At 60.6% G+C, this 14,065-nt stretch overlaps 1 protein-coding gene and 1 long non-coding RNA gene across 2 annotated transcripts in view; one reads left to right on the forward strand and one right to left on the reverse strand.

The window, feature by feature from the left end:
- Nucleotides 1-1,017: 1,017 nt before the first annotated feature.
- SOX10 (SRY-box transcription factor 10) lies at nt 1,018-11,990 on the reverse strand. The gene is made up of 4 exons (XM_081309212.1): nt 11,790-11,990; nt 10,812-11,323; nt 6,302-6,570; nt 1,018-4,133 (listed from the first exon to the last, which is right to left on the reverse strand). Exons 2-4 carry the CDS (start codon nt 11,243-11,245, stop codon nt 3,430-3,432), a joined length of 1,407 nt encoding a protein of 468 aa, XP_081165338.1. The 5' UTR covers nt 11,246-11,323; nt 11,790-11,990; the 3' UTR covers nt 1,018-3,429.
- A 1,558-nt stretch (nt 11,991-13,548) lies between these two features.
- Nucleotides 13,549-14,065, forward strand: part of LOC308657485 — a 28,684-nt gene continuing 28,167 nt past the window's right edge. Inside the window, exon 1 of the long non-coding RNA XR_014023944.1 lies at nt 13,549-13,726. This is a non-coding gene — a long non-coding RNA (uncharacterized lncRNA). The remainder of the gene's footprint in view (nt 13,727-14,065) is intronic.

Raw genomic sequence — 14,065 nt, forward strand, 5'->3', positions numbered from 1 at the left:
TCGGGGAAAGGGCTAAAGGAAGTGGGAGGAAAGGGTGTTTTCTCTTTCCTCCCCTTCCCCCTTCCCATTCTCTTCTTTGAGGAGACCCTTGTTATTCCGCTGGCCGGGCCAAGGTTTGACTTCTGGAGTATGAAGTCACCTGCCGCCACTATTGGCTCTATACTTTCTTGCCAGAAACACCTGGATCCTGCTCTCCTTACAGAGAGAGCTCCTGCCATTCCAAGGCCCAAACATGCCCAGAGCCTTTGGTCTATGGGCTGTGTACAGTCAGGTCTTCTGGCTTTTGTGGGTCATTACCCTCCCACAACTCTGGTCATTTCCCAGCCAGTCTCCCAAGCCTCTCCATGTGCTGCTCCAGCTCCATATCCACAACCCCCCCACCAAGAGCAGGAGCCGTGAAGACTGGAAATGGACAAGTGTCCTATCTTTGAATAAAGGGGAAGGGTTGAGTTTTAAAATGAGCACCTAAGGTTAGTCCCGAAGGGTACCTGACAGAATTCTAGAATGGATGGTTACACACCTGACCCCTCAGATCACGCTGCAGGAATCCGGGGGCTGGCATAGGGTTCTTTTTCTTTTCCTTTTTTTTTTTTTTTTCCAGAACCAGGATGGACCCGGGGCCTTGCATACGTAGGCAAGTGCTCTACCACTGAACTACAGGATAGTATCTAAGGTCAATCCTGTCACATCAGTTTCTTTTTTCCAGTGAATTCTGGTCTCACGGGTCTAGGGAATGCCACCTATCAGTGAATCTCGATTTTAGCACATCGCTGGGCAGTCTCCAGGCCCTGTGGTGGATGAAGACCGGGCACCATGGGAGCAGTGATGTGAGGAGGTATTTCAGAGCTGACTAGACAGTCCTTCCCTGAGAGTGTGGAGAGCAGAGGGAATGGGCAGCGGTACTTAGTGCTGTACGCAGGGCCCCGTCTCTTCATTTTGACCTTTATTAGTGACTTAAAGGAGGATATTCAAGTTTGCAGATACATAATGCTCTGAAGGAGAGCCGCATTCCAAGACTTAACATAGGGGGGAAAGGGTCAGATCCAACAGGATGAAGTCTGTTAAAGATCAGCATAAATCCTGCATTTATCTACGACAAAATGAAATGCCAAAAACAACTTTATATACAATTTGGGTGGTGTGACTTTGCAACAGATACTGTTGGAGAGAGCAGGGGTTTCAGTTACCAAACTTCATGAGGCCAGCATTTTGGGGAAGGTGGCCTGAAGAGCTTGGTGCAGCTTCCAGATGGGGTCTGCCCACCTGGGAGAACTGGGTTAGTTCCTGGAGCCCACCTTCCCCCAGGTCCTGACCAAGAGAAGGGTGCAGGGGTGCAGAGACCACAGATGGAAGGGAGGGTCAGTCTGGAGCAGTGGAAGAAGACTTAAAGTGCCACTTAAAGTGGAAGCAGAGCCTGCTAGCCCTGGGCAGGTGGAGGGGATGATGGGGAAGAGCACAAGCTTTGGAGTCAGCGCTGGGTTCAGATTCTGGCGCCAGCTCTCCTGAGCTTCAACCTCCCAAAGCTTCAATCTCGTCTAGAAATCAGGGATGAGGACAGGACTCACTGTCATCTAGGTCCAAATGACGTAAGCACTCAGCACAGGGAGCACGCAGTAGGTGGTAGAGAACTTACAAGCCTCAGAGCTGCCATCAGTAGAGCAGGAAGGTGAAGCAAGTCCCCCTCCCTGGGGTCTCGGACCAGAGTGGTTCCTGGCCTGCAGAGGACAGGGCTCCGAAGGAGTGAGCACGGGAGGAGACTGCACATCTGATGCCCTTGGTTTAGACTTGGGCACAGGCTGCTGCTCTGAAGGCTCAGCTGGACCTGGCATGGTCCCTGGTGCTTGCATGATCTCTGCCAGAGGTGACAGATGTAGGGGTGTGGCAACAGAAGGCCATCCAGGCATCCTAAGGGACAGGCCTGACTGCAGTCAGACTCAACCCACCTCTTTCCAAACAGCCGTCCCTGGAATTTTTTGCAAACTCTTCCCTGCTGAGTGGGCAGTGAGGCTGCTGCTGCCCTCGTGAGCTCTAGCTGGGCCTGGTCAGTGAGTGGCCCCTGCAGGGTGGGGTCGAGCTGACCTGGGGAAAGGCTTCTCTCGGAAGTCTTAGCCCCTGTGCCCAGTCCCATCCATTGGGGGCCAGCTGTCCTCACCCACTCCACCTACTCAGGGGAGAGCCAGACTCTTGGGTTATCTCCCCCTCACACCCTCCTCCTAGCTACTTTCAGAGTCTTTGAGGAAGCCCAGGTAAAGGGATAAGAGACCAAGAAACAGGCCAGGTCAGACCCACTAAGCAGGTAACCGGAACCTTTAATTTTATTACTTGGAATGCTTAATGCAGAGTTAATAGGGGCTGGAGTAGCTAGGAGAGGGGAGCAGACAGGGGACTATGAGATAAATAAGGGGGTAGCAAACGTGTTACATGTGGACTGGGGGCTGCGGAACAAACAGGGCAGGCATAGCTACATACTTTATTCAGATACCACTGGAGGCCAGGGGCAAAAGGCAAGGGCAAAATGTATAGGGCAGGATTTTAGGGTCTTAGACCTGCTGCCAGCCTCCTGGTGCTGGCCCCACGACTCCTTCTGGAGCCAGGGTTTGAGCCTATGCAGCTCTAACCCCAGAAACCAGGGAAGCCATGGACAGCTGAGAGGACCAGGGAGCTGACCAGGAGCCAGGGAGGAGGACTGGGGGACTACTCTCTGAACCCTTCCCTGGAGCCCTGCCTCCTCACCTGGGGTGGGCGTCAAGGCCTGGGAGCTCATGGCAGGGAGACCAGGGGCTGTCCCCAGTTAGACAAAGACGAGGTTATTGGCACAGAATTGGATCTGGGGGGCCTCTGTGCCGGTTCCTTCCTGTTTTTCAGGAGGGAAGGGGCGTTGAAGGGATAAGAATTTCCACTGAGCTCCACCCCACCCCACAAAGTGGTTCAAAACTGTCCTCGGCCCCTGAGTGACATAGCCAGGGTCTCTAAGCCTGATGCAGTCCCTGGTGGCCTAGCTTAGGCGCCGTGGCACAGGGGCCTGTAGGCCCTCGCTGTCCATGAGAAGGAAACAGGAGTGGCCCAACCTCCTGCGCTGTCCCACCCTGCATGCTTCCTCCCTTCCCAGGGGGTGGTGGCCCTCCTCAGGTCCTGGGATAGAGGGTTTCTGGAGGAGGTTCAGCCTCATCCTTCAGTCTAGGGGCATCGGCCAGCCTCCTCCTCCTCTGCCCAGGCTGTCAGCCAGGGCCATGCCTCTGGGGCCTGGATGGGGCGGCAGGTCATCAGGGTGGGAGCAGGCAGACAGCCTTCCCTCCACTGTCAGCCCCTGGAGCACCCTGCGCCGCCACCACCAGGCCCGAGACTGGTGAGGAACAGGGCGCACAGCGGAAGGAAGGGGCTCGGGGCCCAGCAGGGACTGGGCAGGGGCTGGTGGTGACAGGGCCCTCTTCAAGGCCGGGACAGCGTCGTATATACTGGCTGCTCCCAGTGTGTGGGGCTGTGGGACTGGGGCCCTGAGGGGCTGGGGTCAGAGATGGCCGTGTAGAGGGGCCGCTGAGAGGGCCCCATGTAGGAGAAGGCCGAATAGAGGCCAGAGGCCTGGCCCGAATGGCCATAATAGGGTCCTGAGGGCTGATGGTCAGAGTAGTCAAACTGGGGGCGGGAAATGGAGGGGAAGGCGGAGCCGTAGTGTGGCAGGCTGAGGGAGGTGTAGGCGATCTGCGAGGTGGACGGCTGGTCGGCGTAGTGGGGGGGCCCCTGAGGGCCTGCGGTCTCTGTCTTCACCTGGGCTTTGGCATCCACACCAGGTGGTGAGACCGTGGGCAGGGCCACGCCCGGTGGCTTGGAGATCCAGGCGGAGTGTCCACTGGCCACGGCCAGGGCGCTGCCCAACCCATAGCCAGCTGCTGAGTAGCTACCCACGTGGCCTGGGTGCCCATTGGGTGGCAGATATTGGTCCAACTCAGCCACGTCAAAGGTCTCCATGTTGGACATTACCTCGTGGCTGATCTCGCCGATGTCCACATTGCCGAAGTCGATGTGAGGTTTCCCGCCCTCCCCCATCGAGCGCCCATCCCGCTTGGGGTCTGCCTTGCCGGACTGCAGCTCTGTCTTTGGGGTGGTTGGCGGGGTTGGTGGGCCGTGGCTCTGGCCTGGGATGAAGGGAGACACAGAAGGGCAAGGAGAAAATATGTCAGAGGCAGGTGGCGCAGTGGCTGGACGGCCCACTCTCAGGCAGCTGAACCTCCTGGAAGCTCAGGCCTGCCCTCCACGACCCAGTGGGCTTACATGTTTCATCAGCAAGTTGGCCTCCGTTTACCTCCTGGTCTTAACTGTTGATTACATCCTCAAGTCTTCTGCTGGGTCCTGCCTCCCACCCTCCTACCCACCTGGTAGGAAGCCCTCCCTGTTGGCAAGTTCTTCCCATGTGGCTGAAGACGGCTCCCTTCCTGCTCCTGTTGCTCCTCGGTGGTGACCGGTGCTTCCCTTTGCTCTGTACCATCTCGCTATCAGACTCACCTGTGCCTCTCGCCACCCAGGACCCCAAATGGCACTGTGTCCCCTCCAACTCCACTTCTCACCCAGAACCTGCCTGCTGACCATGCCCAGCTCCATCACACACAGGTCTGTACTGCCCCCCTGGCCCTGGAGCTGCCTTCCCTCCTGTGCAGAAGGGGACCAAGACCACTGGTCCCTGTTCCTGGTTCACTTCCTCATCCACCAGGCTCTTGCCAGGTGTGGGGGTACCAACAGAACTGAGACAGGGCCCGCTCTCCAAGGGCTTATAATTTGGGGGAGATCAGAGACCTGCATGTGCCTAGAGCAGGAAGTGCTTTGATGAGGGGGTGTACCAAGGACTTGGGAGACCAGAGGAGGAAGCTGCTCACCCCCCTGGCAACTGGGGGAGGTCTCACTGAGGAAGTGTCTGGATGGGGCCTTTAAGGGTGAGAAAAAGTCCACAGCAAGCTTCGTTCTGGGAGGTGGTTCTGTATGTTCTCGTGCGTGTGTGTGTGCGCGCGCACGTGTGTCCCTGAATCTTGGAAGGTGAGGAGTAGGGTACTCGTGAGAGATGGTGGCGCTGGGCTTCCATCACAGAGATGTGTTTGTGGTCTTATGAGAGCAGGAGCTTCTTGAGGGAGGCCGGGGCCTCCCCCATCAGACCACAGGCAGTGCCGAGTGCTGGCCAAGGGTTCGGGCCTTCAAGACGCCTGCCTGGGTTTGGGTCCTGGCTGTCCTCCTGTGGGATGTGGGAAGACCCACTGTTTCTCTTAAGCAGTCTCCTTATCGTTACACAGTGATAAGAGCAAGCGGCTCCTGCCTTCTCTGACTCCTCTGCCTCCTGCCTTCTCTGCTGCAGTCTAGTGGGTAGTTTGATATTTTTGGAGACCTGGCTACACGGATGGATGCTGCCACCCTGGGTCTCAGGGGGCTTCTTGTGTACCTGTTTCATCCTGAGCATAATTCACTTGCTTTCACCCCTGCTCCTCCCTCTAAACTGTGGTCTCCTTAAGCCAGGGACCGTGGCCTTCTCTTGGTGGTACCTCTGGAGTCCCCTTCAGTGCCTGACACAAAGTAGGACTCAGCAGGCAGAGCTTTGATTACTGAGTACTTCCTGTGTGCCAGACTCAAGTGTGGCACTTTCTGTACATCCTGAAGGAAGTGAGGTAGCCGTAGTGCCAAGCAGAGCCCAGGGAGCTCCACTGCTGGGTGCAGGTCTCAGCTGTGCGGCAAGTTCCTCCTCTGTTTCCTCATGTGTCTGTTGACAGTAACCTGCCACAAAGCTGAGCCCGAGCCCCGGCAGGTAGGTGCTCATCTTGCTGTTCAGGGCCAACTTGATCGTTGAATGAGTTAGGCAATTAGCATGGTGCCTGGCACACAGTAGGTGCTCAATTAATGTCCCTCTCATGATCACTGAGAAGAACTGAACAAGGTATCATATGTGTGGCCTGTGCTCAAATCACGTGCACGTCCCTCCGTCAGAGCAGGAGGGCCAGAGGCTGCGACTCCTCCATCTCCCATCTCCCCACATGACCCTGTGCGCCCTTCTCCTCTGGTCACTGCTGCAGCCCTTCTCGCCCGCAGCTTTCAGGTTCTCCCTGACTGGCTCTGTGCCCAGCAGTGAGGTTCTCCTATCAGCCCCGGTCAGCGCCATCTTGCTTCCCCTGCCCCAGACGCCCCTGAGCTCCCTCTGGCCCCTACATCCAGAGCCCAGGGCTGCTGGGGAGTTTCAGGGTCTCATGCCCCCTGACTCTGCCCTGCCCGCCTCCCTGAGCCAGCCCCAGCCCTGCCATCAGCACCTGGTTCCCAGCCCTGCACTCACCTGAGGGGTGCTCAGGGTTCCCGTCAGACATGGGAGAGCCCTCTTCCGGGTGCCGGTGGTCCAGGTGGGCGCTCTTGTAGTGGGCCTGGATGGCCGAGGCCCCTCCTTGCTCGGCCTCCCCGCCCGGGCACTCGGCCTCCCCTTGGGCCGCCTTGCCGTTCTTCCGCCGCCGGGGCTGGTACTTGTAGTCGGGGTGGTCCTTCTTGTGCTGCATGCGCAGCCGCTCAGCCTCCTCAATGAAGGGGCGCTTGTCACTCTCGTTCAGCAGCCTGGGTGGGGCAGTGAGGGGGACAGCAGAGCCGCACTGAATGTCAGCGCCCCGCTGGCTTCCCTCGGAGGCCCGAAGCCCAGGGCCCTGAGGGGAGGCCCAGGGGTAGGATCCTTGTTGGGACTAGAAGATGAGAGGCTGAGGAACTAAGAGAGCTGTCATCTCTGTCCCCAGAGCTCTGAGGAGCTGGAGGAGAGGGGCCAGCCCCGAGGGCCGGTAAGAGGTAGGCCCAGAGCCAGCGCAGATGTCAGCTCAAGGAGGGGAAAACATTGTCGTCACCAAAGCCGTCCGCAGGTGGAACGGGCTCTCTGGGACTGGAGGTGCTGGAACACAGAGCCCCGTCCCTGCTGCTCACTAGTTGGGTGTGACCTCAGGCAGCTGAGCCTGAGTCTCCGCACCTATGAAACTAGGATGTAGTGACTGCTTTGCTGGGGTGTGCGGTCACCAGAGTAACAGATGTGAAAGGCCTTGTCCCAGGGCTGGGCAGGGAGGCACTTGAGAAACAGGTGCTGTTCTAACGCTGCCTGGGGGAGCCAGGGATGGGCCCCTCAATTCTGGAATACTGATTTGGTGGATTCCAGGATGGTGGGACTGAGGGGGACTGGGTGAGTCCTCTTCATTATGGGGCATGGTCTCCTTGGGGAGATCCAGGGGTGACAAAGTGTAGAGGAAGCTCAGGTTTCTCTGGACCCTACTACAGCTCCCAGGATCTGCCAATGGAGGGAAGGAGCCCTGGAGGCGGTGCCCAGCCTCAGGCAGGAGTGGAAGGGCTTAGCTGCCCCAGGGTGAGAAGGGCACAATGGGGTGCCTGCAGAGGGGGTTGAGGTGAAGGTACGGGATTTATAGAACCCCAGACATAGGGTTAGACTGACCATCTAGCAGTCTTTGTGGGAGGCAGCCTGGGCCCTCTGTTTGAGGGCTCTTCTCTCCAGCCGCCCCGCCCCCTTGCCCAGTAGGTGCCCCCCGCTTGGCGCCCACCCCCCTGCCTCAGCCCCAGGCAGCAGAAGGCTGAGCCGCTCCTGAGGCTGGGAGGGGGTGGTCATACCAGGCACCTCCTAGCTGGCCGCAGCATTCCTCGGCAGCTTAGCCCGTTGTTGCCCCCGGCCCTGCCCCAACTGTCTCCAAGGGACCCTCTGGCCAAGCAGGACTATCAGGTCAGAGACACCTTCAGGACGGGAGGAGGAGAGCCCGGGGACCAGAGGGTGGATGCAGGCACCTGCCCTGGAAGAACGGTTCTGCCGGCAGAGCAGCTTGGCCAGCAGGGGCCATAGCAGTGGCCCCGGGGGGCTGGCAACACTGAGCTCACTCTGACACCCCAAACTTTACCTGGGCTCCTGCCCAGCTGGCAAGCAGCAATCAGCAGAAAAATGGCAAGGGGCGTAGAGGGGGCCGCACAAGCCAGAAAGGAGAAAGATTCCAACCCTGGACCTGCTGTCGCCAGTTCTCAGCAGCACCATATGTAACCCTGACAGAAACTAACCTGGGGCCACAGCCAGCCCTGACCCCAGCCCTGAGCCCCGCCCACCTCCACCAGCTGCTACTTCCAACCCCAGCCAGGCTCTGCCCAGGCTGCGGCCCAAGCCCACCTGCCAGGTAGAGCCAGCCTCCCAGCTAATCACAACGCCAGCACCAGCCCTCACTGGCATTGCCACCCCGTGTCACCCTCAGCCCAATGCTCATTTGCACCTTCACCAGCCCTTTTCCTCCTGGTTCCCAAGATCTGGAATGAAGCTGAGGGAGAAGGAAGGCTGGTTTCCCATTCAAACTAGAAACCCCAAGTCGGGGCACTGGCTGCTGCTGCATCTGTTTCCCCGTCAGCCAGGGGACGGGGCCTGTGGAACCGGGGACAGGACAGGCTCCAGCCTGTGACTGCTTCCCCAGGTTCTTGGTGCTGGTTGTTCTTTCCAGACAGGTCAAGCAGCGCACAGCTACCCAGGGATCTGGCTGGTCCTCCCCTAGTGGTCCCCAACGGTAGCAAGCCTGGTGGGGCTCACACAGCCACTAGGACCTGTCCTCCTGTGCATCTGACCCAAAACCCAAGGACAGTACCCCCAGTCTCTGTTCAGTTTTAGGACCCCAACTGTCCCCTTTTCTGATGTCCTGGGAGTGGCGAGCCTGGGAGGGAGTGTTCAGAAGCCCCTAGAATGACTGGCCAACTCAGCCCACATCCCAGCGTCTCTCAGGACCCCTTCCTGGGACCTAGGTAGCCACCGCCTGTTAGCACAGACTCAGGTCCTTGCCATTGTCATGACATCTCCCACCCCTGGGACTGAGCTCTTAGCCAGCGGGCCTGCTGTCCTGACTGCCCTGCCCCAGGTTGGCCCCTGTATGCGCAGCCTGAGTGGTGGACAGGAGGAAGTCCTGCTGAAGGGGGCCCAACTCCTGGGTTCTGGGTGGGGGAACTGCGACAAAGAAAATGGAGGGCCCTCTTAACCCTTGGCAACGGGTGGGGAAGCAGCAGTCCATTCTTGCTTTGCTTCTCAGTGGTCTCCTCACATGCCCAGGTCCCCGGGGCCTGCTCTGTCTGCCTGTCCACCTCCCTCCTGGCCGTCGTCTCACTTCCTCTTCTTTGTCCCATAGCCCCAAAGGCGCTAGCTTAGTCTGAGCCCCACTGGGGTCTAGAGGAACCTTGGGTGGAGGAGCTGGCTGTGACCTCTGCTCTTGGCAGAGCTGGACTCTCTGGGTCCACATAGTAGCCAGCCGCCCGGCCAGGGCCTGCCCAGGGTAGGCCTGGGCTGAAGGCTGAGAGGCTGGAGGAGGGACCAGGCCATCAGCAAGCACATGGCAAGGACAGGCCAGGGTGATGGAGGCAGATCTCCTGGACTCTAGGGGAGCCTCCTGCTCAGGCAAGCATTCTATGCCTTTGGCCTCATAGACCCAATCTCCACTGACCCCAATCTAGTGTTCTGAGCCAGCAAAGGGGAGGGAGCAGACTCCTTTGACAGACCCCAGACTTCCTCAAATCCAGATATGCCTCGCTCCTGCTGTCCTTTCCCTGTCCCCACCCCCTGACCACTCTTTAGAGCGAAGGGTGACCCACTACTGTCATCAGGGACTAAAAGGGAAGATCCCTGATGAAGAGTTGGGAGACCTGAAGTCTGGCCCTGACTTTGCCACCAACTGCTCTGTGACCTTTGCAGTCCCTTTCCGGGCCTGTCTCTTGGGCATCAGGTGGGGATCAGGTAACTTCTGCAAACTGGCATCCCCTGGAGCCTCTGTTCTCTTTGGGATCTGCCCTGAGACTCCTGGGTGGGATGGAGGCTGCCCTGCTCCCCACACGCCCAAGGGGCCAGGCTGGGCCCCAGAGCCAAGGGTTGGAGACTTCCCCGCTGGGGGAATGTTTCCCTAGAAGTCAGAGCTGGTCCCTGAGGGACCCTCAGCAGGGAGGGGGCCAAGGTTTCCTCCTGGCTAGGGCACTCAGCTCTAGCTCCCAAAGCTCCGGTGAAGAGTTGCTCAACCTTGGGTGGGGCCCTGAGAGGAAAGATGGCGCCGACTCAGAGGGGCAGGAAAGGAGCCAGAGACTAGCTCTGGTTCTGGGACGGGGTGGGAGGGGGAGCCCCCTTTCTGTGTACCCCTCCCCCTGGGGAATAAAGAGGCCGCTAGCCCAAAGGAGAGGGGGTCCTGAAGGCCCAGGAAGACAGCTGGGGCAGAAGGAGACTCTGGGTGGCAGGGAGCATAGTCCGTAGCCCTCACTTTTCAAGACTTTCCTCTGAATTCCTTGTTTCCCTTGATCCTCCCCCAGTTCTGACCCGGCTGCCTCAGTTTCCCGGCTCGTCAGCCATGCCTTCAGTTCTTTCCCAAGCATTTCCCTGATATCCGCCGGACTAGTGGCACTGGTGACAGTGGCACCCTCCAGTGTGGGGACGTAGGAAGAGCCAGTGGAGCCTCCACCGGCCCTCCTTCCCTGCTCAGGAGGCAGCCCCAGAGGCCCTGCGCTCCGCCACGGACAGAATTCCAGCCGCGAGGGGGCGCCTTCCCACCCGCCACCCCAGGGGGCGAGACCCGGCCTGGCCCCTGGAGTTCGGAGTTCCAGGGTGCGCAGTGGCCGAACCCTGGACGTGTACCTGTGGCAGACGGGCTGGGATGGTCCCCACGCCTGGTCTTCCAAAGAGTTGGGTTCCCTCTGGAGGGCCCAGGCGGTGCCCACCGAGTGGGGCAGGAGGCCGGGGCGCCCCCGTCTAGCCGAGTCCTCCCGCAGCTGGGGGCCGGCAGAGCTGGGGGGGGGGGTTCGGGGGCGCTCACCTCCAGAGCTTGCCCAGCGTCTTGCTGAGCTCGGCGTTGTGCAGGTGCGGGTACTGGTCGGCGAGTTTCCTGCGCGCCGCCTGCGCCCACACCATGAAGGCGTTCATGGGCCGCTTGACGTGCGGCTTGCTCTTGCTGGCACCGTTGACGCGCACCGGCATGGGCACCAGCGTCCAGTCGTAGCCGCTGAGCACCTGGCTGACGGCCTCGCGGATGCAGACGGGAAACTTGTCGTCGTCCGCCTCGCTATCCTGCTGCTCCTTCTTGACCTTTCCCAGCTCGCCCGGCCCGGGGCTGGCTCTCAGGCCGGAGCCGCCGCCGCCGCCGCCGCCGTCGGGCCCCAGCGAAGGCGCGCTCCCCGGGGACAGGCAGCGGGGCTCCTCCGAGCCCACGGGGCTCAGCTCCACCTCTGATAGGTCCTGCTCCTCGGCCATGTCGGCCCCGGTCACCGCCGCGTCGGCCGCCTCCCCCGGGCCCGCCGCCGGGGTCCTCGCGAAGAGCCCAACGCCCACCTGGACGGGAACAAGGGCGCGATGGAGAGGCGGCAGGCGCAGCCCCGAGGGCGGCCCAGGGCGGGACACGGTGCAGCCCAGAGGTGGTGCAGCCCCGAGGTGGCGGCCCTCCTGCTCGCGCTATGCCCGCTCGGGCCTCTGGGCCCCAGCACATGCCAGACCCCAGGTGGGTGCGTCCCACCTCCGCGTTTTCCCACCACCTGGTCCCAACCGTCTCTGGCTGTGGGTGAGGTTTTTCTTTTTAACCTCCTTTCGGGTGGAGGTTTGTTGATGGAAAGGAAGAAAAACGGACCCTTTATTCTACTCTAATCCCGGCCCCGGGAATTTCCCACCTTTTCTCTCACCTCTCCGCCTTCCCCTCCGCCCACCCCGGCGGATCTAGAGGAGTTGGGGGGAGCTGCTGCGAGTGTCAGCCTCTACCCCCACTGGGGGCCTGGCGGCCAGGGAGGAGCAGGCTTGCACTCACCTCCTCCGACCTCTCCTCCAATCTGGGGCTCGTCCTTAGGAAGTGGAAAACCGTGTCCCAAGGTGTGCGGTCCAGCTCGGGGCTGGGGGGTGACGCTGGTGGACTGGGAGGGAGGGGCTGGGGGGCCCTGAGCCTCAGGCCACCTCCTGGTTAGGACGGAGCCTGAATCCTCACCACCAACCACCCTGGCCGGACAGCCTGAGACTGACTGAGCGACTGAGCCGCTGCGGAGGGCTGGGGAAGGAAGGAGGGGGAGGGGGAGAGGAGGGAGGGAAGGGCAGAAGGTGGAGCCTCCAGCTCGGGGCCTTCATCCCCAGCACCCAGGGCTCCACCCCGCCCAGACCCCCCCCAGCCCGGCTCCTGCCCTGCTGCCCAGGCCTGACTCCTTAGGCTTAGCCTGGGTTTGGGCAGGCAGGCAGGCGTGGGAGGGAGGTGTTAGGCTAGGGAAGGGACAAGTGCTGGTGGCAGGGTCAGAACCTGTTGCTTGGAGGAAAATCAGACCCAACCAGGACCCCCGACCTCTGCCTCAGGTGGTGGGATTCGAACTTGGCAAAGGACTGGGGAGAGATGTGGAAGAGGCCGGGCAGGCCCCACAGACCTGTGAGGGGGCAGGCCTGGTTGCTTCACTTGATAAATCATGTTGGGTGCCCACTGCGTGCCAGGCACTGTGGCCAGCCAGTTTCGCTCTGTCCCCCTCCCCTGCTCTTGCTGCCTCAACTTAGTAAGGGAACGTTTTGGTCCCAGCCTGGCAAGGCACGCGGCAGCCGCACACCTCTGTCCAGCGCAGAACCCACCCAGCCCCCAGCCCTTCTCTTCCATCACCCCCCCCCCCGCCCCGCACAGGCTAATGGGGCGGCCTGGCCCAAGGTAAAGACCCGGGAGGCTGAGGTGGGTGCAGTGAGTCCTCTTCAAGTAGGTCTCAGAGACCTTCTAAGTGCCACTTCCTGAGACCCAACCCCTACACACTGGGCTCAGCCTGTCTTGGGAGAGGGTGGGGAAGTCCTAGTCCTGGATGTCACAAAGTCCCCCTCCCCCAACCTGAGAAGGGGTGGCACTGCCCTGTTCTGCTTCCCTCCTCTCTGCCCCCTCCCCTTGCTTGTTCTTCCTTCCCACCACCCCCATGACTCGATTCCTTTTCTTCTCCTCTCTCCTAGGTGTCCCCTCCAGAGGTCACAGGCAGCCCCACTCTGGTGGCTAGGCAGAGGTGGGGGCGTGAGTAGGGACAGATGGAAGAGCCTGGCTGCGCTGGTGACCATGTGTGGTTCCCAGTTCCTTTACAGGTGGGCGAGGCCCCAGGCCCACCCCAAGAGGGCCCTGTTTGGAGTGGGCTGGAACAGGGGTCTGGGGAGGCAAGGCCTCATGCTTCGGAAGGCCCAGGGGGCGGAGGGGGGTGGGTAACGGGACACAATGAGGTAGTCACATGAGGCAAAGGCATGTTGGGGGGGTGGCGGACATTGGAACACACACACACACATGCTCGCGCACACACAACCAGCCAGACAATCGGGCCAGTGTGTCTGGGGCCGCGGAGCCCAGTGAATTAGGAGTTTGATAAGGGTTTTCTCTTTCTCTCGCTTGCTGGCCTTGGACAATCTCCCCCCAGTTTTCCTCGACGCCACCCCCGGCGCTGCCAACCCTCCTCCCCCCGCCTCCCTTCTCTTCCCTGTGCCCAGACTCTTGTTCGGGGCCTTGAAACAGTGAGCTGTCTTTGTTCGAAATACAGGTGAACGGCAATCATGTGATTAACACACACACACATAAAAAGCTTTTTAACAGCGCCCGCCCGGCCTCAGAACTGCCCGGAGAGGAGCCGCCCTGGATGGACAGAGGGACGGAGGGACGAGCATCCAGCCAGTCGTGTCCCAGCTGCCCTGCAGCGGTCTCCAACGCCCGCTGCTGCCCGCCCGCCTGCCCGCCTGCCTGGCATCTCACTCCCGGTGGGTCCCTGCTCATCCTCCCACCCCTTGGTCCCTCCTCTTGTAGGGAAGGACCTCCCTGCTCCCTGCTGTGTCTGTGACTGGGCCTGAGACCCTGGGGCAGGGAGGGGTGCTGTGGAGGGAGAGGGCCGAGGGCTAGTGAGCGGGACAGGGGGTCTCACAGCCGCTCCCCTCTCTAACTCCCTGCCCCCTTCACTCTCCTTGGCCCTGCTGCCAGGAAGGGGTGGGGAGAGCAGTGGGCACATTGGTCCCCAGAGAAGTCCTGCCAGGCCAGGGCCAGCTCCCTCTTTCTCTCTTTCCTCCTCTGTTCTCCTGAGTGTGGGGTCTGGGCTCCCGGTG

The sequence above is a fragment of the Spermophilus citellus genome (assembly GCF_964194105.1).
Source record: "Spermophilus citellus genome assembly, chromosome: 10".
Taxonomy (NCBI): domain Eukaryota; kingdom Metazoa; phylum Chordata; class Mammalia; order Rodentia; family Sciuridae; genus Spermophilus; species Spermophilus citellus.